The sequence below is a fragment of the Nyctibius grandis genome, chromosome 7, assembly GCF_013368605.1.
Source record: "Nyctibius grandis isolate bNycGra1 chromosome 7, bNycGra1.pri, whole genome shotgun sequence".
Classification (NCBI taxonomy): domain Eukaryota; kingdom Metazoa; phylum Chordata; class Aves; order Nyctibiiformes; family Nyctibiidae; genus Nyctibius; species Nyctibius grandis.
Window position 1 is genome coordinate 54,320,862 of NC_090664.1, and position 25,913 is coordinate 54,346,774.

A 25,913-nucleotide genomic window follows, 5' to 3' on the forward strand; every position below is an offset into this window, starting at 1 on the left:
TTGTTAGGGCAAAGCAAGTTTGCCAACAACACCAAGCTGTGTTGTGTAGTCGACATGCTGGAGTGAAGGGATGCCATCCAGACGGACCTTGACAGGCTTGAGAACTGAGCCCATATGAACTGCATGAAGTTCATCAAGGCCAAGTGCAAGGTCCTGCAAGTCGGTCGGGTCAATCCCAAGCACAAATACAGGCTGGGCAGAAAATGGATTGAGAGCAGCCCTGAGGAGAAGGATTTGGGGATGATGGTTGATGAGAAGCTCAACATGAGCCAGCAGTGTATGCTTGCAGCCCAGAAGACCATGTGTATCCTGGGCTGCATCAAAAGAAGCGTGGCCAGCAGGTCAAGGGAGGTGATTCTGCCCCTTTACTCCACTCTTATGAGACCCCACCTGCGGTGCTGTGTCCAGCTCTGGGGCCCCCAACATAAGAAGGACATGGAGGCATTGGAACGAGTCCAGAGGAGGCCATGAAGATGATCAGAGGGCTGGAGCACCTCTGCTATGAAGACAGGCTGAGAGAGTTGAGGCTGCTCAGCCTGGAGAAGAGAAGGCTCCAGGGAGACCTTCTAGCAGCCTTCCAGTACCTGAAGGGCCTACAGGAAAGCAGGAGAGGGACTTTTTACAAGGGCATGTAAAATAGGACAAGGGGGAACAGTTTTAAACTGAAAGAGGGTAGATTTAGATTAGATATTAGGAAGAAATTCCTTCCTATGAGAGTGGTGAGACACTGGAACAGGCTGCCCAGAGAAGCTGTGGCTGCCCCCTCCCTGGCAGTGTTCAAGGCCAGGTTGGATGGGGCTTGGAGCAACCTGGTCTGGTGGAAGGTGTCCCTGCCTGTGGCAGGGGGGCTGGAACTAGATGATCTTTAAGGTCCCTTCCAACCCAAACCATCCTGTGATTCTGTGATATGATTCTATGATCTGAGGAAACCTGTAATATTTCAACCGCTCTCTCTTTGCATTGGAATCCATCTTTGCGGGGCCTGCAGGCTGTTTGACTGAGCTATCAGCGTGCCTACGTTTGTATTCTCACCGTTAACACAATCTCATTTGCTTTGCTGTTGTTTTTAACACTACCCCAGCCCTGGCCTCTGAAGCTTTTTGAAAATAACATTTACAATAATATTTTTAACAGTTCCGTAGTATACAAAACTCCAGTGCCCTGGCAGGACTCCCGGAAACTTGCTGAAAGTTAATGTGGTCAACTCTTAAAAAGGAGAGATTTTTTCCGCTTGACTCTTGCTTGTTAAACTCTCTGAGCCCAACATGTTGTTCCCTGCTGCTTGAAAAAACAAGGAAAGTCCCAATTTTAGCAATGGTAGTTTGAGTAGCTTTCCAGCTGAGCTGTATTTCAGGGGCAACTGTGGCTTATTATTTTTGAACGGTGGTGTGTCCCTACACCTTCAAACCAAAGTGTTAAGTGGTGCTCAGGCAGGAATAAGTAGGTGCTGCTTTCCCTGGAAGCCTGAGGTTGATAAACTGCAGACGGAGATGCCACTTGCTTGTGCTGCGGTAGTGGCAAGACATCCCGACGTGGAGGTCATGTTTTACGTTGGATGCTAAGCCTCTGTGGGTTAAGAACAGCCCTTTTTGGGGTAGGTGGTACTCTAAATCCCATTTCACGTCAATGGTAGGCCACTGGTGACTCCAGCTCTCAATGCTGGACTACACTCTTCCTGCCTTCCTAACCCCTATCCTATATCCTTTCTCCCAGTAAGTCTCTTCCAGTCGTTTTTTGTGTCTTCCCTCAAATCCAGGGAAAAATTTTTCTTCTCCATCCTCTCCTCCTCTGATTTGCTTTCTGCAACTTAGATGCACAGAGGCTGGAGTCATGTCTAGCTGGACAGTAAGTTGCTGTTGTCTCCCTTGAACTCAGTCTTGTGTAATCCCTTTCCAGCCACGAGTATGGGGAGAAAGGGGAAGAACTGGGGTTAATTTTTAAAGTGGATTAATAACTTTGCATATAGCTCTCGTGTGGATACTGGATACTCCTACTTTGCACTCATGTAGCTGTAATGAAGTTGAGCCGCTTTGGCTGCAGCGTTGAGTTCATAGAATCATAGAATCATAGAATGGTTTGGGTTGGAAGAGACCTTAAAGATCATCTAGTTCCAACCCCCCTGCCACAGGCAGGGACACCTTCCACCAGACCAGGTTGCTCAAAGCCCCATCCAACCTGGCCTTGAACACTGCCAGGGAGGGGGCAGCCACAGCTTCTCTGGGCAATCTGTTCCAGTGTCTCACCACCCTCATAGGAAAGAATTTCGTCCTAATATCTAATCTAAATCTCCTCTCTTTCAGTTTAAAACCGTTCCCCCTTGTCCTGTCACTACATGCCCTTGTAAAAAGTTCCTCTCCCGCTTTCCTGTAGGCCCTTCAGGTACTGGAAGGTGCTAGAAGGTCTCCCCAGAGCCTTCTCTTCTCCAGGCTGAACAGCCCCAACTCTCACAGCCTCTCTTCATAGCAGAGATGCTCCAGCCCCCTGATCATCTTCGTGGCCTCCTCTGGACTCGCTCCAACAGCTCCATGTCCTTCTTCTGTTGGGGGCCCCAGAGCTGGATGCAGCACTGCAGGGGGGGGTCTCATGAGAGCGGAGCAGAGGGGCAGAATCAGCTTAGTCAAATCAAAGCTGCTTTTATTCTAGATGAGAGCATCTATACTGGGTTTTCCTGCAGGTTAAGTAACCTCCAGCAGTTTCCTGAGCAGACAGGAGCAGCTGAAGTCTGTTGCGTGCATGACACAAACCTGGAATATGAGTACTGCTGAGCTCTTATTTTCATTGCTTGGTAGGAGGTGTTTGGGCACAGCGAGGTTACCAGGGCGGTAGTTTGTAGATCGACGATGGAGATTTACAGTAGATTTTCAGCAGAGGCTGGTTCTGCCAGCTGTGGGAGCAGTGGAGTGTGAAGCGGGAGCCCTGTTTCAGATGCTCGCTGGTTTGTGTTGTAAACTGCCAACGCTTGAAGGTTCTGATGAGGGAGCTTAGTGGGAGGAGAAGGGGAGGATGCTGCTTTGAAGTGCATCGGAGTAGAAAAAGAATTTTTCCTTTTTTTTTCCTCCCCTCTTATTTTTTCCCTTTTTCCTCTCTATTTTTTAAGGGAGATAATAAAAGGGCAGAATTTGTACTAGAAACAGGAATTTGTCCCTCTGTAACAGGAAGCTGCTGGTATGTATTTTTGGGAAGCCACGGAAATCGCCAGTGTTTGCAGTCCAATTTGAAGGCTGGCTGTCCTCAGGACTGAAGAGATCTGCTAAAGCAGAAAACCTTTTTTTCCCTCGTGTATCTGCGGAGATTTCCTGCGCTGCGTGCGGAGGCTGGTGTGCTCGCGAGAGCTGGGCAGTGGGGTCTCAGGAGCTTGCTATGGCAGAAGGGATGGAGAAGAGCACAGGGCAGGGCTCTGCTGATGGGAAGGTCACCTGTTTTTCCAGGGTTCATTTGCACGGTTCCTGTAGGTGTCTGCTTTTGTAACTAGACAGGGATTGCAGAGGTCTGGAAGGTCTCCAGAAAGCCATTAGAAAAGTCTGTTACACTGATGGGAGAGTTAACTGAGGCTATCCCAGGCTATCTCCATGTGGCCCTTGGTGCAAACTCTACACGCAGCTTAATTGCTGAAAGTGTCGCATCAATTTTGAAAGCAAAAGCAGGGAAGATTTGGGCCGTTTCCTGCTCTTGTTATAATCAGATGGAATTTTTACACTGCTTTCTTGGTGGTTTTCTGCTGTCTCTTGAGTCAGTGTTGCATAGACTGACCGGTTCCTTCTCAAGACAGGATTTTAAACCTTTCCTAGCCTGTTAGTTACTTCCTTGCCTCCTCCTTTGTCTTGAAAAGGGACAGAGCGGAGTCCCCGGCGGCCGTGGGCTCTTAGGCTAAATGGTGCTGTCCCGAGAGGAAGCTGCAGCAGCAAAAGGAACAACGCACTTCGGGCACATGGACGTCTCCGCCTCTGCTGCTCTCTTATCGCTTTCCCTTCCTGCTCGTCTCTCTCAAAATAGGCTGGATAAATATCCTCCTGCTTGCCAGCACCAAGGCGCCAGAGCTGCAGAAAATCGTTTTAATCCATGCTTGCAATCGTTCCTGGTTCACTTCAGATTTGTTATTGTGTTTAAATTGATTTGACGGAGCTGGGAGGTTTTCAAAGTGCCTTTTTCTACTGCTTCTGCCCAATGCATGATACATAACACTCCAGAATTCACGTCTATGCCCTGACACACACAGCTCTTGTTGACTTTGGGGCAGTGTTGCTTGCAGGGACTGCAGTACAGGAGTGTCTTACTCTGTGCAAGTCTGATGAAGTATTTGAGACATCTCTGCATTTACTCGTGCTATCACAAAGGTTTGTGACCAAGAAATCTGTGTGCTTATCAGTCAACAGAAGTGGACTGGGCTTTGCTGATCCTTTCTATCACACTGCTCTTTAAAACATGCCCATCCTTAGGTGGGTTATGCCTTCGCTCAGTCTAAAATGAGGTTTTTCCCTAGCGAGCAGGACTGACTCCATCAGGCTCAGGTTTCCACTCTAAGTTTCTTGGCGAGCAAAATAAAAACCAGCCCCTTGCTGGGTACAGAGCTTTGGCTAAATGCAGCATGCCAGGTGACTGAACCCCCTTCTGCATCGGTTTTGGGCAGATCAGCAGATAGCTGTGAGTAGCACATGGGAACAGGCAGAGACTCTGGAGAGGCTGTAGGGACCTGCCTGCCATGGGGGACGTATGGGGCATACATTGCTGCCAAGAGCTGCCCAGACTCAGTTTTTTTCCCATGTGGTCAGAGGAAGGCTGGTCCAGCCTTGAGGAGCCTTGGCTGGAATTTGAAAGGCCTAAATTTAGGTTTCTGCTTTGATACAGCCTGCCTCTGGGACTGCCTTTCCATGTCCTACTGTTGGTCTGTTCCCCAAGTGAGTGTTATCCCATAGGGATGCTGCAAAATGTGATGTGTTAAAGATGGTTTTGCTTTAAGGTTACATTAAATAATGTACAAATCCATTAAAGGTGTAATGTGTTAAAGATGGTCTGCTCTTAACAAAAGGAGACCTGTGGCACAAGTATAAGTTGTTTACTCCAAGATTTTAAAACCATAAAGGTACCAGGTTGGTAGTGTGTTACCTTTGGGGTGTGTAGAGGAGGGCAGACTCCTGATCTCGCTTCCGAACTAAATGGTTCTCCTCTTTGTTCCAGCCCAGGTGATGGTGGGGAAATGCATTGTGAAGAGTGGTCCTGTTCAGTCTCTGTCCTCATTGACATGTCAAAATTAATCTATAACCTCTGTGTGTGTTTGTTATTACAGGGTGGATGCTTGAGAGTGGAGGATAAGGTACAAGTGTCTGGGACCGGTGGAATGGAGGCCTGATGTCGATGGAAAGATGGGTAAGAACTGGATTCCCCTGAAGCAATTAATTTTCTGCAGCCTGCTGATTTTAGTTGGGGCTACCAAGCATGACAGCAGAGTGGGAGACATTGCCAGGATTTTCTGGCTGAGTTTTACATTGCTTTCTAGGGTTTTTTTTGCCTTCCAGTGCTACCAAAATTGGACAAATTGTCTCCTTACCATCAGTGTGATCTGGTGGGTCATATTTTAGGTGGAGCCGCTTCTCAAGTCTGCCTTGTATTTCTGGGCAGAGCATCTTCATTCCCTGTATCTCTTCTCCCAAGGAAGCTTCTGTTTCAAACAGAGCCTGGATATATTGCTTTTCTAATCGGTGACCTGGATTACTTGCACCTTCTCCCCCTTCCACTGGAATAGTCGTGTATCAGATGCTCTGTGATGCTGAGGGAGACTTTTTTTTTAATAAAGTGGAAATTATTTATAGCTTTGGAGGTACATAATGATCTTGATCTTATCTCTACTACTGAAGAAAACTTGTTATGTGAGAAATTGGGACCACTTGGAAGTGCTGGACTCTCAGTTTTAGCAAGTGAATAGTCAGATTGGTGGTGTTGTCTCACATGAGCAGGTGATAAGTGTGAGAGTCCCTGCTCTCAGCTTCTCATGCCATTGGCCATCAAACTTATCTGATTACTCTTGCAAAATCATATCTTACTTGCATGTGTCATGGTTTTAACCTGGCAGGCAGCTAAATACCACACAGCTGCTTGCTCACTCTTCCCCTGGGGAATGGGGGAGAGAATCAGAAAGGTGAAGGGATTCGTGGGTTGAGATAAAAACAATTTAATAATTGAAATATAATAATAGAATATACAAACAAGTGATGCACAGTGCAACTGCTCACCACCCACTGACCAATGCCCAGCACATCCCTGGCTAATGATCCCGGAAGAGAGAAACTCCAAAACCTCAATATTGGAGGTGAGAGAGCCCAACTTCCTGGCCAACCCTTATCTATATACTGAGCATGACGTTGTGTGATATGGAATATCCCATTGGCCAACTCGCATCCATTGCTCTGGTTATACTCCCTCCCAGCTTCTTATGCATCTGCACACTAGCAAAGCATGGGAAGTTGAAAAGTCTTTGATTTCTTAGAAACAACTAAAAACATCAGTATATTATCAACATTCTCATCCCAAAATCCCATACTAAATCCAAAACACAACACTATTCTAGCTACTAAGAAGAAAATAAGCTCTATTCCATCCAAAACCAGGATAGCAGGACAACGTCGATGCTCTGCTACTGTGCTTGTAACTTGTCACACAGGTGGACACAGCTGGAGGGGTTGCCTGGTGTCGTCTTCTCCCTGCTAAAGGGCTTCGCAGGAGATGCATGCCTTGCTGACAGCAGCACTGCTGGATTTGGGATTCAGCCAGCATTTCATGCATTTATGAGCATGGTGAAGTATGAGAAAGCTCTTTGCAGAATGAATATTGACCACAAAACCAATTCCAAATTGGTCTACAAGCCATTCTGCCAGCCAGTAGCAATTCCAGCGACTGTAGGGGTTTCTGCTCCTTTTCTTTAATTTTGCTGAAGAGAGAAAACTCAGCAGAGCGGAGAACAAGGCCAGGTTCTACTTCACATGGGTGTCAGTGCTCAATTAACACGTGGAACTAATTGAGCTTGGATTGTCCTATTCCCTTTACCAGAAGACCCAGGTTACATAGAATCATAGAACCGTTTTGGTTGGAAAGGACCTTTAAGATCATCAAGTCCAGCTGTTAACCCAGCACTGCCATGTCCACCACTAAACCATGTCCACCACTAAACCATGTCCCTCAGCACCACATCTACACATCTTTTAAATACCTCCAGGGATGGTGATTCCAACACTTCCCTGGGCAGCCTGTTCCAATGCTTGATAACCCTTTCGGTGAAGAAATTTTTCCTGATATCCAATCTAAACCTCCCCTGGTGCAACTTGAGGCAGAGGAGCCTGGATTCATCTCCTGAAATGGCTTCCTGGCCTGGTGACCCAAAAAAGGAGAAGAGGTCTCAGAGGAGTCCTGGTGGAAGCTGAGCACTTCACTTTCACATTTGCAGCATTTACACAAGTTCACCCAACACTTTTCAGGGCTGGTGGAAATGGTGCTTAAAACAAAAAAAAAAAAGGAGGTGAAGGGGAATACCAGTAAATTTAGGGATTGTCTTTGCAAAGCTGGTAGCAAAGTGATTCAGAGTTTGATAGTGGTTTGAATATAAAAAATGAAAAATGCTAAGCCACTACCACAACTGTTTGTCCCCTCCCATGGAGAAAGGAGAAAAGTAGTGTTTACCTCATTGTGGCTCTACCTCTCTGTTTTTTTTCTCTTTCTCTGTTACCTAGAAGAGAGATTTTGTGGGGAGAAGACTAATTTAAAGCCACGTTTAAAAAAAAAAAAAAAAAAAGGAAGGGAAGAGAAGAGAAAGTCCAGACCTGCTTCTTCAATAAGAAGAATGACAAATTTCAGTTTAAAATCCCTGGTGAAAAACCCCAAAATTTTTTAGAGACATTTTCACTTTGAAGGCGAATGCCACTCCTCTGTCAATGCAATATTTATTTATTTTTTTTTTTAAAGAAGGAAGGTTCAGACTTGCTCTGAGCGCTGGCAGGGAATGAGTTGCTGGCTTCAGTCCAGTTCTCAGCAGATAGTCAATTTGATGACTTCTTTTACAGAGAGTGCGGTTGATGCAAAACTGCTCAAAGTGCCTTCAAACTGTCATCTGTAAACATTGTATGGATACACGGGGGAAAGCAGTAACTGGGGGAACACTGTAGTGAAGAGAGCACCATTTGCAAGGCACCGTGGCTGTTTTTTTGGGAAGGTGAGCTGAACTGGTAGGAGTCTTGTGCAGATTTGCAATTCTGCTTACACTTGTGGGTGGGTGGAAGGTGCTGTGCATGTCCCCTTCCCCAGATGTCATTGCTTGGAGCATTGCTGTAGCTTGTCACTGACATAGCATTGACGCCTGTGTAAGGACCGGTTAGATCTGCCAGGCTGCATTCAGAAAGGATCATGGTGCAGTCCTGAGTCTGGTCTCTGGCTTGAGTGTTGGGGCGAGATGGATGAAGTGAGGTGTATCTTGAACAGTGTTACTGAGTGGTGTTTGTTAGTGAAAGGATTGTTGCAACAGCTTTGACACATAGAAAATTAGGCTAAATTTTGAGGTTTTATTAGTTTCACTTCCCCCCTTCCTTTTATAGGTGTGTTTGTTTCCTCTACGCGTTGGGATGAGGGAGCATTTTCAAGGGAAGAGCAGAAAATTTGCAGTCATGTCATTGATTCCTTCCTGGTAGACCACAGCTGAGGTGTGTTGGATGAAGTGATTTCTGAAGGTCCATCCCAGCTCAACCTTTCTTCCTAGGATCCTATTTACAGTCTGCTCAGTGTCTCAGAGTTCATCATAGGACTGCTCACTCCTGGTCATGTTCTAGGGAAGCTGCATGACCTTGTATGTAGACCACAAGATGGGAAGTGGGGACTTCTGGCGTCTCCGTGGGCTGCACGTCTGATATAGCAGTTAGTTGTGTCAACCGGTGCAGTGGTGCTTGGACTAGCCCTCTGCAGTGGTGGCATCCCAGCACTGCAGATAGGTTGCTCTGCTGCTGCAGGTCCAAGACAGTATCTCTACATGTGCCAGCTTGGGGCCAGCCTAAGCAGAGGTCCTTGGCACTGGGTTGTCTTATGATGTGTAGACATGGCCATGACCATGTCACTTGACACTTATTCTCTTAGTGCTGTCTGTGAAGGACCTGGACATTTCTCTGCAGGATAGATGAGAGGGCTTAATTTCAGAGAGAAGAGCAACTGTATACAGCATAGGATCTCAGGACAGAATTGTTCTGGTTTTGCTTCACACTTTGGTCTTCAGTAAATCCCTTGGGCTCGTATTTAGTGTTGTCCTGGGGCATTTCACTCCAGCTGTGTAATGGTTGTATGTGTACTGAAACATTTGACTTTTCCTTTGTATGGAAAAGGAAGGTGGCGAGAACAGTGGGGTGGTTTGTAGGTGGAAATGGCATTGGAAGGACTTTGTGATTTCTAGAGGGAGAGATGTGGCCATGCTGTAGGTGTTCAGTCACTGCTTCAGAAGCTGACTCAGTTTTCTGAATGGGTCAAGTCTTGGGTATGGAGATGAAGTGAGGTAAGATGACTGATCATGGGTCTGAGAGACACATCTTCAGGAAGGCTAATCCCCAGCACACCTTGCTGGACACTGATCATCCAAAATGGTGCCAGAGCCTGAAGTGGTTATCTGCTCCCCGTTTGGTACTGTCATTCCTGCTGGTTGGAAGAATAATAAACTCCTTTTTAACACAGTTGTTGGGTTGCCATTCTTTTCAGACTTCAAAGAGTCCAAGTGACATGTGCCTCTTACATTGGTTTTCTTAGCGTTGATAATGAGAGAAAAATTGGAGTGGAGAACACATGTGTCCTAAAGCAGGATGTCCCACCTCTCACTCCTGGCACAGAGCAATTCCTCCAGCTCACAGTCCATCTGCCACCTCTCCACGAGGGTCCAAGACCTCTTTATAATTTGATTGAAAGTGCATATGACACTTCTAAAGATGTCCACATCTCCAATACAACGCAGTGAAAGGACCATGGTCAATAGCGGTTAAAAATTGCTGTGTTTAAAATTGCAGTGTTTAAACATTATATCACAGTAAAAGTATTATTAAAAAAACTGCAGAAGTTGGTATAAAAGGCACCAGCGTGTTTATTGCCTAACTTTTTATTTAAAAGTTTTTTGAGTATTCTTAATTCTGGTTATGAAATGCTGTGTGCATGCCTGTGTGTTTTTGATGATTAAAAACTCCAGGAACGCTTATCTCTTCCATTCAGCGTATGTACGTATAACTCAAAGGTTTCTTTAGTACTTTTCTGGAGCAAGTGTGACTTTTTCTTCAGCGGAAAGGTAATCTGAGGTGCGGGAGATGGGAAAATGATGCTTATTTAAGGTATTGCCTTGACAGAGTTGGGTGTGTTTGGAGAAGATGACTGCAGGCTGGGCTGGCGGAAGGCACAGCAGCTTGCTGAAGGAGGAGGGGGCCTGTTTGCGCAGCCATGGTCTGGCCATTTAACCCAATTCAGTGGTTTTTTTGGGGGGACTGTTGAGCTGGAGAGAACTGCCCCAGTTGGTGGGGGGAGAACAGATTGACTCTCCGTATCTCCATGCATGCAGGCGTTGTTTCAGCTCTCCCATGCCTCATTTTCCTCATTCCTCAATCTAAGGTAGTGTCTTTGCTCTTTGTATGCTGACAGCTATTAAAAAAAAAAAGAAAATTCAGGTTGAATTGCAGCAGTTTGTCTTATTCTAAGACACACCAAGCTTTCCAGCTCAGGTGTTCTTATTTTTAAGAGGCATCCATGTCATCTTCTCCCTTTAGCGGTGTCATGCCCCTTGTGCCCAGGGCTCCTGTTTTGGGTCACGCCAGGCGCTTTGAGCACCTGGGGAGTGCGGGACTGGACCTGCATCGCTGTATTTGGGATGTTGCAGCCATTGCTGTAGAAACAGATTAGGAGTTCACAAGCTCTGGACTGTGGCTTTGAGCACTGGAAGTAGCTGGGCTGGGAGGGAGAAAGAGGTCTTTATGAGCCTGCAAATAACCTTCAAAGGTATCGGAGGCAGTCAGGGGAAATAACTTGCCAACTATGTTTCTTGCTGGGTAAACAGCTTTCTCCTTTCAAGTGTGCTCAAGAGAGCACACGGATTGGAGGGGGAGAAGTAATATCTTTTATTAGACCAAACTGATAGAGGTGGAAAAAAACAGGCTGCCTTTTAGGCGCATAAGCCCTTCTTCAGAAGGCGCAAATTTTAAGCTTAGTGGGAAAAGACGCTAGAAAAATTGGCCCAAGTTTAATTTAATTATGTTAATCCATTAAAGGAAAAGGTAACTAGTGTCTGTGGAGCAGAGGGGAGGGGAGGACTAACAAAAAAGCTGTGAAAGTTTGTTGTGAGATGAGAGAGAGAAACCACTACCTGGTCCCTTTGAAGTGGTGAGGAGTTTTGCAGGCGTGTGCTGTGGGACAAAATGCGTCATGCCATAAAACCAAACAGCCCATGTATTTAATTTTTTTAATGCTCGACAGAGCTATGGGCATCCAGAATTTTCTTAAATGTGGTTATTTTTGCTTTTTAAGGGTCTAGCCCCTGCTTGCAGCTCTCCTAGACTAACTAATCTGCAAAAGCAAATGAAAAACAACAGGTTTGTCCAAGAGGCAGAGGTTTAGCACGGCTTATCTCGCAGCAGTCTTTGCTTTTGTAGGAAAGCCCTCGCTGCTGTATTACTGTTCCTGCCTCCTGTCTTCCCCAGGGCTGCAACTGGGAGCCACCCAGTACAGGAGACAGTTCAGGGCTGGGAAGCCTCTGGCAACTGGAAAGGTCAAGGCTGGGTTAAGTTTCTCTTTGGTTCTCCGTAGGGTAAATTCTTGCTCTTTGGCTAACAGAGACTTGCTTATTTAATCTTTGCCATGCTTTAGATCTCTTTATGAGCTTCGGTAGCAGGGGAGTGAGGTGCTTTCTTGTTGTTCCCTGCGCGTCTCAAATGGGTTTGCAAATACGGTTTGTGTTATGGTCCCTGCTTCACGGCCAAGTTCAGAGGTGCTTAGAGGCAAAGCAGCTTACCCAGTTACACCTGTGTTAGCCAACAAAACGTGTCACGGCCCATGCTTTGGCACTGTGTGTGTGGGTTATGGCCAAATTCCTCCCCCAAAATGGGGTGGCCTTGACTGCTCCCCTTGTAGGGAGCAGCCCAGGGCGTAGGGGAGCTGGCTGGGGGCCTGCGAGGCAGCATGGACAAAGCAGATGTCAAGTTGGCAATGAGCTATGGAAGGTCACAGGGCAGGGCTTGGGTGCTGGTCTTGCTTAGTTGACTAGAAACAAAAATAGTCTCAGGAGTGTAGAGCTCATAAGAGCTCCTCTTGTGGGTCCCAGCCCTGCGTGGTATGCTCGGTGCTGGGGGCTCATTCGGGGCTAGGCCCCATGCTGCCACCCTTTTGGCAGCAAAACGGTGCCTGCTGGGGGCTGGAGAAGCATTTGAGGGGTGACTTCTTAGAGAGCTGGTGGGTATGACTGGCACCCCGGGGTCCTGTCATGTCCCACATGGCCTGGGAACGCGGCTGGGCCTGTGCACCCCGCTGCGGCTGGGGATGACATGGTGGCTGGGCCTGGGCTGAGCCCCACCACCCTGTGGTGACAGGGTGCGGGATCAGTCAGCAAGCACCAGAGAAGCACTGAAACCCTTTATATCACTGAAAACTGGTGTGTTTTTTATTATTGAACCATCATATCTCCTGCTCCAGGATCCAAGTTGCTGGCTGGATATGAGGGGCAGCAGTTGTTTTCCCCAACTCTGCTCTCTTCAGCAAACCTTCCCCCCCTCTCCTCCCAAATGCCACCCAGTTTTAACCCAGATGTCTTCCCCATTAGCCAAGGAGGGTTGAAGGGTGTGGGGTGCCATGGCTGGACCCCCATGGGTTGTTACAGGGCCCAGTGGTACCACACTGCTGGAGGAGGGGGGCTGTGAGGAGGAAGGAGGAGGCTGGGTTTTGTGCCTGAGTCTTTACCTGAAAGCCGTGGGATAAATCCCACAAGGGCAAAGATTTTTGCCCATCTCCAAGCTGTCCAGCTCGGATACCCACCGCAGTGCAGCCTCCGAGCAGCCCTCCTCACCCTGTAACACCAGAGAGTTTACATGCCCTCGTCCCCGAGCTGCTTCACCCTAAACCGAATCCAGCTGTCGGGATTTTGCACGGGCTGTATATGGGGAGCAGAATGGCTTCTTAGCCAGGCTCTGCCGCCCTCCGTGTGTGTGGGGATGTACAGGGGATGTGTGGTGACAAGCGTGCATGGGGATGGGGCCGTGGAGGAGTGCAGCACGTTGCAGAGCATGGGAGAGCTCTGCCAGCGGCTCTGATCCTGTGGAATTTTACTGTGCGCGGCGCTGTCAGAGGGATGGCTATTTTGGGAGCAGAAGGTTGTCGTGAACCACAGACGTAACCCTGCTTCCCCTCCCTGCTGAGCTAAACTAAACACCTTTTTGGATCCTGAGCCCTTTTCCATTGCAGAAGTCCCTGGTAGATCTCTGGGACAAGGATACGTCGGTATCGTGCCACAGCTCTTTGCATTTCTCAAGAGAAATTTCTTGTATGATTTGTGGCTTAGCCACTGAAACTTTTAGATAAGTGATAAAACTTGCCATTCAGTGCCCTTGAAAGGTTTTGGTTTTGGTGTTTGCAAGGTACTGATCACTGAGTGTTTTAAGGGCATCACTCTCGCCTTACCCAAACTGAGGTGCAGTCCCAGTAGTGTTACCTTAGCTTTTGGTTTTCCTTGGGGAAATTCAGAGGGCAGCTGAAGTTCTTCATTATCTCACACCCTGGATCTCAAATACAGTATGACATAGCATACTTGTTTATTTGCCAGTTTATTATGTTTTGCTCTTGTCTTATTGCTTTTATATTTATGTTAAGAGCCCATAAATAAGCCCATAAACTTAATATTACATTGGAGGTGTCTGCTTGTTTGTGTACATGAGTATTTTGCGGACTGATTGGGTCCTGTTATTGGGGTGATCAGAATTAGTTATATATGCGATACACAGTTTTACTAATTACCATTTTAAAAATAACTGGTTTAGCTTTTTATAAAATAGATTGTCTTCCCCCCAAGCCCATTCCTGAGCACTAATTTCTGTCCCCTTTTGCAAGGGGATGTAAAGGGAAGGATTGTTTTTTGATCTAAAGAGGTTCTCTGGGAAGTGGTAGAGTCACCATCCCTGGAGGTATTTAAAAGACGAGTAGTTGTGGTGCTGAGGGACATGGCTTAGTGGTGGGCTTGGCAGTGCTGGGTTAATGGTTGGGCTTGATGATCTTAAAGGTCCTTTCCAACCAAAATGATTCCATGATTCTATGAATAGTTGTATGGGTGACCTGAAGGATGGCATGGGGCAGAGGGGCAATAGGAGGCAGGAACTCAAAATGAGCTTTACCGCTGAGAAAAAGGTCTGTGAGATAGTATAACTGCACCCTAAAACTACAGGCGTTTTATTGGGTGTTTGGCGTGATGGACATATGCAGCTGTCAAAAGCCTCTGATGGGTTTGGTTTTGTTTCTTTTCACGAAGCAGTTACTGGTTGTGCTATAAAAGCAAAATTCAAAATACAAACTGATGTCATTTATGGAGAGCAAATGTTTACCATCGATTTGTCAGATAAGGTATTAATAATCTTCCATACCTATTAGATGGTGTACCCTTTAGCATCATAATGTCTTGATAAGGAGAAACATGCTTTCAAGAAACCCCAGCCCCTCACAGCATTAGTTTATCTATTGTGAGTTTGTGTGTCCCAAGCTTAAGACGTCAGCGAGCAAACTCCTGCCAAGAAATCCTGCGTATCAGAAGAGTCTTTCCTCATTTCCTCGTGTATAATTGCTCTGTTCGACCTGCTGAGCTGTGCCCTGCCCTCGAGTCGTACACAGGGGTGACCTTGCCATCCCTTGGGTGGGGTTGCAGGAGGGTGAACGACAGCAGGATCCAGCTGCCGACGAGCCTTTGCTGACTTGAAGGGAACGTGCTCCAATGGTTGTGTCTGCTGCAGTGCGCAGTCATCTGAGCTGGGGGAGGATAATTGGATAATATTTCTCTTTATCAGATACTGAACACTGCTCCAGACAGTGGCAAAATGATTTGTGCGTGTGGGTTTAATTTATATGGAGGTTTATCTGCTGCATCTCTCACTAGATGGATGCATGCAGCAATCTGTTTTGCCACAGGTCATTCACGGACAGCCCTTCTAAGGGGGATGAGTTGCAAAACAGTATTTGTAGCTGCCTGTGAGAGTGTCTGGGTCCCTTCTTTACTTGCTCAGGGGCTTTTGTTACGGTCCCAGTCAGGCTCTTGAGCTTGAGCTTCTAGCTCACTGGTCTCCTTCCTAGTATTGATTGGGACGGTCACTATAACAGTGATCCCTTCTGCTATTTAGAATCATGTCATTTAGGTTGGAAGAGACCCTGAAGATCATTGAGTCAATGCTATCTTGGTGCCTCTGCCCCTGGTATTTTGTGCATAGCCTGAATCCTGGTGGCAGTACATGTCTGTTTGATGGTGTTTGCAGGTACTGAAGGAACCCAGAAGTCCTGGGTTTCTCTTCAGCTCCAAGCTTTTTTTCCCCTCTGACTTTTGGAGAAAAGGCAGCATTTGTCTTCACAAGCAAGTTCTTTAACCCCTGCTTTCACATAGGTTAGTGCTGTGGAGTTCCCTGGACCAGAAAAGCAAACCCAGAACATTGACCTGCTGCTGAAGGCAGTGGTCAGTCCAAGTTGCTGTTGGTCTGGTAGACATGAACTTTCACTGTAACGCGTGGGCCAAGTTTGCTGTTACCTCATGCTCACACTGCAAATAAAAATTAAAAGGTGTTGTGGCCATTGAACAGTATATGCTACTCTGATGTTTGCTCTGCTCTTCATAAAGAAAAGAAAAAAGAAGACAACTGGAAAGAGCTGTAGGAATGAATTGAGGATTACTGTAATGTAAGAAGCTTTATGTTTCCATTTAGTTAAATGAGGAAGGGTTAAAAGGGGATGAGATTGCAGTGTGTGAATACTTGCAGAAGATGAGGGGAGGATTTCTGTTACTAGGGGGGTCTCCAAGATACACGGATGTCAAGATCTAATGAGTACAATACAAAGCGAGTTGTACTCAAACTGGAATTTAGAGAGATGTTTGTTACGGAGAGGTTATTGGAATAAGTGTGTGAGCTCTTCAAACTGAGAGTTTCTGGACAGCTTTCTGTAAAAGGCTGTTTTGCATGATTCCAGGTCAAGATCATGATGTAGAGGCTGCTAAATGAATTTCTGTGGCCTTTGTATACAGCCAGGAAGGCTAGATCAAGTTAAGTCCTTTCTGAATTGAAGCTCCATTTATGTATTTAGCTCTGGCTGCAGAGTTGTGTAGTCTTGGGCAAGACTTTTGTTTGTCTCAGATTTCTGTCCATAAAATGAAACATAAAGAACAGCTCATCTCTCTTTCCATCTGACAGTTTAGCTGAAAGTCCATCGGGACAGGGACTGCCCTTTGCAGGTATCGACTGTTGCTTATAGTGAGTCTTGGCTTTCAGTTGAGGTTCCCTTTGGGAAATGATAAATGTTGTAAACCAGTTAATCAAATAAATGTCTGTTTTCCAAAACCAGAGAAAATGAAAGGCTGATGTCCTTTGTAGGCCAAAGTTAAGGTTGTCACTGTCATAGTCATGTGGGTCTGTATTTCTTTTCACTATGTTTTATTACATTTCAATGTTTTTTTTTTTTGCTTTATGTTCAAAGTCTTGCCTTTTGAAAGGGCTTTTACTGAAGGTGACAATATTTCTGTGAGGCTTCCCATCCTTTCCTCATCCCCTCCCAGCCTTCACAGAACTCTTCCCTCTGCCTGGGGACATCCCCAGCAGTTGCATCACCTTCCAGAGAGGGGGATGCAGGCGATGGAGGGTGATGCTGGAATTTACACAGGCACAATGGCTGAACTGGGCTACCAACACCACAGCTGTGAAAAGCACGGTGGGATCTTTAGTGACCACAAGCGGTCACGTCTGTGGTTTTACATTGGATCCAAGTGGAAGTGTATGTGACAACACGTGGCCCCTGAGCTACACTCTCCAGCCTTGCTCAGTAATGACTCAGAGGACAATAAATATTCTTCCCTTCTGCAACGCCCAGGATTTTTCCCCGACTTTTCCCAGCCCCAGCTCTGCCTGGTGTGTGAGAGAGGCCGAGATCAGAACTTGCCGGATTTTACAAGACTCTCTTTTACTTCTGCAGACTTTTCTGTGTGCTTCATCCGGCTGGTGCTTTTTTTTATTTTTTTTTTTAAATTTTTTTCAGTGTTGATGGAAGCAGCTTCATGGAACTACCGTAAGCTGCCTCTTAGTAATGACCTATTAGTGAAGCCAACAATAACAGCACTGTCTAGACCATCTGAACACAGCTAAATTATTCCTTTGTCCCTTCTTCATTTGCTTTCTCTCCTGACTGTTGAATTGTTTTGGGTGGTCCATGTTGACCTTCAGGCTTGCTATTTCTCCCTTGTGTGTTTTTTTTCTTCCTCCCCCTTCTCGTTCAGCAGTGAGCCTGCTGTACTAAGACTGAAACTCCAGGTTCCTCTCTCTGGCACGCATGTTGGAACCGAAGCCATGTAGCAGCGCCGGAAACGTGCATCTGAAGGGCAGAGAGATGTGTCATCTTGTGGCTTCTTGATTTCACTTCGTAGTTGATTTTACTAAGTGCCGAATGCCCTAGATTCACTTTGGTAATGCCTGGGACCTGTGAGTCTTAACGTCTTACAGAACTGAAAACTTGATGAGAGCAGAAGGTATACTGGTTTTTATAAGATCCTGACAAAATGGATCAGTGGACTTTAATAAAAGTATAAAACCGATCTTCTCATGGCCACTGTAGCTCCATTGGTCGTTGCTTCCTGGGAGGGCTCTTGGCTCTACTGCTTCTGTGTGTTCCTCTTCTCTATGTGACTGTGGATATTTCCCCTAATCCCCAGACCTTTGGGAAACTTATATCTTTGAGACCTCTGTTGTATTTGGTTGGAAGTGGTCCTTGGTTGGATGGGCTGACGCTGTGATCGAATGAGCTTTGTCAGAAGAAGCTGATTTAAAAAGCACAAAATTGGAGTGTTGGTGGGAAGTAGGGAAGCAAGAAATGAGTTTCCTACTGAGGGAAATAGCTGAAAATAAAGAGCAAGCTGAGGATGGAAGAGTCACTGGGGACAAAGGGACAGTGCTAAACACAATTGATTTTTATGTTTCATTTTTGCTGTCTGTGTAATCAACTTTTCTTTGTCCTGGTCTTCCATTGTAGAAAAATATTCCTGTTTACATGTCATACAGGGGATAGAGCGGGCTTCATTGTACAAGTAATTCATCCTGTCAGCCTTAAGTGAATTTGTACAAAATGGTGCAAGACTGAAGCTGGGCCAGAAGATTGTTCAGGAGTGAGAACCTGCTCACGTTGAGCAAAGTCAGTGGGTTCCATGAGTCTCCAAGTCCATCTGAGCTCTGTGGATACTTTATTAGTGTTGTGCAACTTGCAGCTGTTTTGTTCTGGAGCTGCGGCAAAGACTGGGGAGATATTTGCTGTATAATCTCAATGCTGTCTTCTCACAAGGCTGAAGCATACTTGGGTCCTGTCAGTGCTAGATCAGGAGAACCTTATCTTGCATGTCCCTTGGGCATGGGATTCCTGTTGATTCCCCAGCATTCTTCTCTGGGGAGAGCCATCCATCCTGCACCCTTTGCTTGCTTGAACCAAGCCAAATGGAGAGCGAGCAGCCTGTGACGTCCCTTTTGCTGGAGAGGCTCGGGAGTGGCATTTGGATTTAATTATCCAGTAAGCTTCAGTTCTTGTTAGAATTTTGACTGAACTGGCTGAGCTGGCTGCTTGTTTCCATGGAACAAAGTTCTCCACCCTTCTTGGGAGTCAGCTCGGAGACCCCAAGAGCAGTAATTAGGATGGGCAAGAGCCTTAGTCTGGAAAGCAACAGTTCCTGTGCAAAGCTGTCATGGAGAGGACTGGGAAGTGTCAGTTTTGCAATCGATGATGCAAATTGTGCTTCTGCTCTCAAGTTGCTACAGAGCGTGGTGTGGGGTTTTTTTCGCTTTGTTTTGAACGGTTGAGGCTTCCGTCATAGTCCCTCTGAAACTGCAGTTCTCCTGGACTAAAAACACGCTGTTAAAAGTAGTTAAAAAACTACTTAAGCACATAAGAACACAACTTAAGTCGTGTTCTTTCATGCTCCAGTGGCAGAAAACAGTCTTTCCTGCTTGTATAGGAGGAAGTTTTCTTATTTTGCAGCAGTGATGGCATGGATGTGTTTTGGTTTTTTGGCAAGTAACACTCATGTTTTATAATAAATTCTCAAATGCTTTTCAGAATGCTCTTTGGCATTGGCTTTTTAGTAGATGGAGGAATAAAGATGCTGAGTTGACAGCCTAAATATTAGAAATATCTTCTCTTTCCTTCTTTTTTTCTTCTAGTACCTGATCAGGACAGCTAGGGCCCAGTTTTACACCACTGATTCTAGGCTGATTAAGTTGATGCTTGGGTATTTCTGAAAATGGGCTAAATTTAAGCAGTTACTGAAAGTCCGAGGATGCTCCTTGCTTTATTATGTTGGTAGAGATGCAAAAGGACGTGTCTGGCAGAGATGTGTAGCCTGCCTTTCTGAGGATGTGCGACTTCCATAATCATGCAGGTGGGGTTGCAGTCCCAGGAATTTTTAAACCTATATTTGAAGGACTCAGAAGACTGCGTTGCAAAAAGTTTTGACAAAATCGATGGGTGAGTAGAGGTGGAAGACTCTGTTATTGCTTTGAGGGCAGTGTAATATAAACTCAGCCTTTCCTGGACATTGGAAACCCCTTGGTGTTTAAGGAGAAGACAGAAGTCCATGCAAAATTGGCCTTCCTTGCTTTGTCAATCAGTGAACAACTTGTCACGAGTTAGTTTGAGTACCCTGACTTGGTGGCCAGCATAAACCTCGTGCGGTAGGATAAGCAGCGAGGACATCCAGGCTTTCAGTACACCTTGCAGGGTGATTTCCAGTCGCAGTCTCTCTGCGTTTTGCAGGGTTGCTCACTTCCAGCTTCTTTCTAGTGAAATTGCATTGCAATCCCTTGTGACTGCTGTCCCTACAACGGACAAAGTAACCTAGCCCACAGGGATAACACTGAAGCAGTGACGCTGAATGCTCACCTCTAGTGGTAATAGTGATAGGACCCCCTTCAGCTCAAAGATCTCTCTTTTATGGTGTCTTCAGTGATGCCATGTGCTGGTCAGACATCCTAGCAAAAGCGTGGTTCATGCTGTTGGTCTCGGCTGCATGGTTAACCCTCACGGGTACCCATGGGATGTGGTGGGAGCTCTCTGGGATGTGGTCAATGGGGGGCTTGGACCAGCTCTTGGGAGCTGACAGGTCTTTCTCTTGGGAGGAATGGTGGGAGCAGCTGACAGTCACTTCAGAAAATGTTGAAGTTACTCTGTCCCTGTTTGTTGGTTTATTATTATTTTTTATTATTATTACTATTGACCTCAGCAAAACCTGCTGTCCCTCCTTGGGACAGACAGAGCTGACTCTTATCAGTCCTGGAATATCCTTGCAGGGCACTGGTGGGTTAACCAGAGATACATCTCCTCGCAGATGCTACCAGACATGTCCAGGGAGGTTTGGAGGTGGGAGAGTGGTGGTGGATCGGGTGGTTTTGCCAGCAGAAGCCTGGCTCTGCCGCTGCCCGTGACATTACGGAGTGTGTTGTGTGTCCGCGAGTTCAGGAAACTTTTGTTGTCACTCGGGCTGGAAAAAAAAAAAAGGGGTGAGGGGCATTTTTGAGATTATAGCTTTGGTGGAAAATTCCTGAAGGGTGGTGTGTGGGGTTTTTGTTTTTGTGGGGTTTTTTTTAAACTTGTCCCTCCCCCCTTTCCTTTCCCCCTCCACAAAAGAAAAGGTTTTTTTCCTTCTTTTTTGTGTTGTTTTTTTTTCCTACTGCAAAATCTGTCTGGAAAACTGTGCTTGTCCGCAGAGGTCCCTTTTAACAACAACAAAAAAAAAAGAATAAAACCAAACTATGGGAAAATTCTAGCTCTTTTGTTTTTTTCCTGAACTAGAAATGAAAGTTTTAATTTTCTTGAGTGTTTTCTTGTAGCATTTCAGGTGACGCTTCCTACCACCCCTCTGGAAAAACATACCTGTGTTTTTAGTGGGTAGGGAAATGTGGAAGAGGAGACAAATTACACTTTAATGTACTTTGTGAATGTTTTACTTTATTAATTATATATTTAATATTCATATTTAAATATATATTATATCCTTAACATATATACACACACATTGCCTACAGGACAATGTAGGCATTTTCTTAATGCCTCATTTCTGAGCTCTAAAATAAAAGTGACCCTGGATTTTAAACATCTTCCTCCATTTTTCCCCTTATTTCTGTAAGAAGGTGGCTCTGGGTGCACAGCATGCATGTCTTTTTCTCACACCTTTTATCTCTTTCACACTTTCAGTCCTGATAGAGCCCAGCAGGAGAAGCAGGAAAAAAAAAATGATGCTGTGTCTGAGCATGAGGATCAAGGGCATATACCTCCCTGGGAAAAGAACCTTAATGTTTGGGGTCCAGTCTTGTGTGATTTCATATCGTTTTTGTCATCTTTCCCATCTTTGCAGACTTTGAGTTAAATCTGCAAGCTGGCTTGGAGCACAGAATCACAGAATCAAACAGGTTGGAAGACACCTCTGGGATCATCGAGTCCAACCATTGCCCTGACACCACCATATCAGCTAGACCATGGCACTAAGTGCTATGTCCAGTCTTTTCTTAAACCCCTCCAGAGATGGTGACTCCACCACCTCCCTGGGCAGCCCCTTCCAATGTCTAATAACCCTTTCTGAGAAGAAATGCTTCCTAATGTCCAACCTGCACCTCCCCTGGCGAAGCTTGAGGCTGTGTCCTCTTGTCCTATTGCTAGCTGCAGCAGGGGTGGCTCTGTCCCTGGAGGCACTCAGTTTTACACAAAATGCAGTAGCTGTATTTGTATTTTTACAGTAGTAGCTGCATATGCCTTATACCTGCCTGTCTTGGTTGTATGATGAACATGACAGCATGCAACAGGTTTTCACACCCTCTGAGTGGGTATGCGGTACCCCAGATCTTGATAGGGCTTTTAGTGCTCGTGGTTGGTATTTCACAATTAGATAGTTAATAGCTGCTGTAAGAGACCACGACCAGAGATGTGGAAGTGTTGAAAAGGAGATTAGTTTCAGATCAAATGGGTCCCTCAAAGGTCTTTAGTTACTGCAGAATCAGAAATACCGTACGGGCTCTCAGTGCATGTCTCCCTTCTGTCCAGGATAGCTGAGTCTGTTGCCTCTTCTAACATTTTTTTTTTGCCCTCTCCCTTGGTTTCTCACTGGCTCTAGTTTTGAAAATCAGATATGGCTCTTGAGCACCTTTAATGAAGAGGGAGGGAAGGAGGAGATGAACTGTGGTGTGCACCATCACCTGCTGCATGAGCTCTGTGGGTCGTGAAAGGTTTCTGTCCTATAGAGCATCATCTTACACCTCACAAACTGGATCCAGCCCCCTGGAAAGCACATCTGGTCTATGGTCCCTCTCCAGAGGGCCCCATGGGCAGAGGACATGGGCTATGAGCTAGAGGAACTGTAGGAGCAGTGGCCACCTACACTCAGCCCCTGGATTTTCTGAGGATCTGTCTCACCTGTGATGAAGAAACCTGTATTTCCAAGACACAGTGGGCTAGGAGGGACTGCAGTGTGGTCTTTGAATGCCTCTTTTAACAGGAAGGCTGGACATCACGTCTTTTGACCCATTTGCGTTGAAACATTGTATCTGTGATACTGTATTTTTAGTCAGTGCTTCCAGGGGCGAGGTTGCCCTGCCACGCTTCAGTTGTTTCTCTTCTTTTGCAGATGAAGAAGAAGCTCTGAACTCTATTATGAAGGATTTGGCAGCATTGGGCAAGTGTGGGGGGCTGCTGGACAACAACAGGAATAAAAACAGTGTCCACTCCACCAAACAGGTAAGGCATTGCTTGAGTCCACCCCAAACTCTAGTAGACCATAGAGGTGGGCATGGCTCTCACCATGCTGGGAGAACAGAGTTTAAATGTTAGAGCTGAAGTTAACAAGTGCTGCAGGAGCTCAGCACATGAGAAATAAAATAATTTTACAGGGACATAAGCTTTAGGACCTCTTTTTGAAGAGCTGAACAGAAGCTACAGGCATCCCTGTATCACAGAGGAGCAGCAGAGGAGCAGAAGAGTGATACTGCAAATCATTCATAAATGTAGCAATAGAGCCTGAAACTGGTTTTAAATCTCAAATCCCATCCCAAGGCACTTTTTTCTCTTGCTTAGCACTGAGAGTAGTAGAAGTTGTTACAGGCTATGCAGCTTTAAGATTTGGATTAGTCAAATGTTTTCTATTGACAGTGTTGATGAAACACAATATTTATCATGCGCACATTTTACTTCAGATATTTGAAAGACAGACTGCCAACTTTGAGCTGTAGACACCCAGGCTCTTTTGGGAGGAATAGTGTCATTCTTACATAAAGTGGTTTAAATATTAATTTCTGGTGTTTATCTTTATGCTCCTAAACCCAAACATTTTGGCCCTGTTGCACATTCAGAGTTGATGTGGTGAGGAAAACCATTGAGCAATGTCAGAAATTATTCGCTGACATTGATATAATAGCAAAAGTGGATTTAATAGCCTGTTTGCATATGGAACAAATATTACACGAACACAGAAGTTGGGAAGAAAGAATTCAGTTGTCAAAATAGCAAGAAAAAAAGAAGGGGAAAAATAATTAAGACTGGGAAGCTGCTGGAGAAGCATGTGAGCAAATCCACTTGGAATTCCACTTCTAGTGCTACAGCTTAGAATAAGCTTGCAATCAAGTTTGCAGTTGCTGAATGCCTAGCAAGGAAGAAAACAAATTGTCACTTACTGTCATCATGCATATTTTAATGGCATTTGTGCTACTAACAAAAAACTGTAGATACAGAGAGGAAAAATCCTTTCCCGAATCCCTCTAGACTTCCTAGACGCATGCAGACGAAAACACGTGCGCACGTAGCATGTCTGTTTTAAAGTGTGTCCTGGCGGTAGCAGCTGTCCAAGTTGAATCACTGGATTTGTGTTCAGCTCTTGCTGAAATAAGTCCAAGATGTTTACAAAACTGACCAGAGAAATTCAGGGCTGGCTCTTTGCAGCTGCAGGCGAAGCAGACAATCCAGAGCAGCTTTAGAGGGCTCTGAGGGTAGCGTCTTCTGTGAGTTGATGGGTGGGGACCATAGCAAGGCATCTCGGGATGCTTTCAGGATAGCAAAGCTTTTTAGACTTCTCTTAAATAACATATTTGTTTTCTCACAACGGGAGAAGATCCCTGCTGTCATTTTTGAAAACTGTTACTGTAACTGCTGCAGTTACACAGTTAAACAGATATTTAGTCACAGAATCGTCTTGGTTGGAAAGGACCTTTAAGATCATCAAGTCCAACCATTAACCTAACACTACCTAGTCAACCACTAAACAATATCCCTAAGCAGCACATCTACTCATCTTTTAAATACCTCCAGGGATGGTGACTCCACCACTGCCCTGGGCAGCCTGTTCTCTAATGCTTGACAACCCTTTCCATGAAGAAATTTTTCCTGATATTCAATCTAAACCTCCCCTGGCGCAACTTGAGGCCGTTTCCTCTCATCGCTTGTTACCTGGGAGAAGAGACCAACACCCACCTTGCTACACCCTCCTTTTAGGTAGCTGTAGACAGCGATCAGGTCTCCCCTCAGCCTCCTTTTCTCCAGACTAAACACCCCCAGTTCCCTCAGCTGCTCCTCATCAGACTTGTGCTCCAGACCCTTCACCAGCTTCGTTGCCCTTCTCTGGACTCTCTCCAGCACCTCAATGTCTTTCTTGTAGTGAGGGGCCCAAAACTGAACACAGTATTCGAGGTGTGGCATCACCAGCGCCGAGTACAGGGGGACGATCCCTGCCCTTGCCCTGCTGGCCACACTATTTCTGATATAAGCCAGGATGCTGTCGGCAAATTTCTGATACAAGCCAGGATGCTGTAGTCGAAAATAAGAAAAATAGTAGTTTTCATTGGCTGAATTCTTATCTACAGAAGTTTCATAAAATCGAAGTCTTGCAATCAAATTTGATCCACAACCCATCTACTCTCTATCTTCACTTATAAATCACCAGTAGAGTTATGTTGTGCTCTGTTAGCTTTAGAATTGTTGGCTGCCGCTTGCATTTAATTTTATTTTATTAGGAATCAAACTGTTCTTCCCAATTACAACACTGATGCTTGGAAAAACATTGCCTCTTTTATGATTTTTCTTTTTATCCATAAGTGGACCCTCCGTAGTTGCGTGCTTGTAGTTACTCAGAGCTCTCTGATGGAGGAGGTGCAAATAGTCAGCATCCCTCTCGCCTCGCACATCCAGGGCTGAGGATTCAGACCAACAGGCCCCACGAGATGAAGGGCGTTGGAGTATGTTGAATTGTTGCTCCACTAAATTGGACTAGCTGGAACAAGTCTGTCTCGTGGGATGACGGGAGTCTAGTCTGCGAGGTGGGGAGTGGCCAAAGTAGGTGGAATTAGTGGGGACTTGGTTCATGTTTGCAGCTCAGAAGCTTTTAATTGACTTGTTTGGGTCACTTCACTAGTTTTTTTTCCTTGTTTTTAGCACAGAAATTGATGGGGGGGGGAAGATTGCTTTGGAAATGCTGTTGTCATGCCTGTGATTTGTAGTTCCTTTGATAGTTAGTGTTCCTTTTTTTTTTTTTCATTTTTTTTTCCTCTCTGTGATCAGGTTGGCTGGTTGGGCTGAAGGATGCACTGCACAGTCTCCCTTCTTGGAGAAGGAGAGTGAGGCATGGGGCATTTAGATGCTAAATTTTCCTCTTGGGAATCTCATTGTAGGCGTCTCTTACAAGGCAC

At 45.7% G+C, this 25,913-nt stretch overlaps 1 protein-coding gene across 2 annotated transcripts in view; it reads left to right on the forward strand.

Annotated features, from left to right (window-relative positions):
- LOC137665547 (mitogen-activated protein kinase kinase kinase 3-like) overlaps window positions 1-25,913 on the forward strand; it is a 91,268-nt gene that overhangs the window by 19,798 nt on the left and 45,557 nt on the right. For both annotated transcript variants that reach the window (XM_068404697.1, XM_068404698.1), the window contains exons 2-3: window positions 5,285-5,364; window positions 22,868-22,977. In XM_068404697.1, coding sequence (XP_068260798.1) covers window positions 5,361-5,364; window positions 22,868-22,977 — 114 coding nt within the window. In that variant the 5' untranslated portion in view covers window positions 5,285-5,360. The remainder of the gene's footprint in view (window positions 1-5,284; window positions 5,365-22,867; window positions 22,978-25,913) is intronic.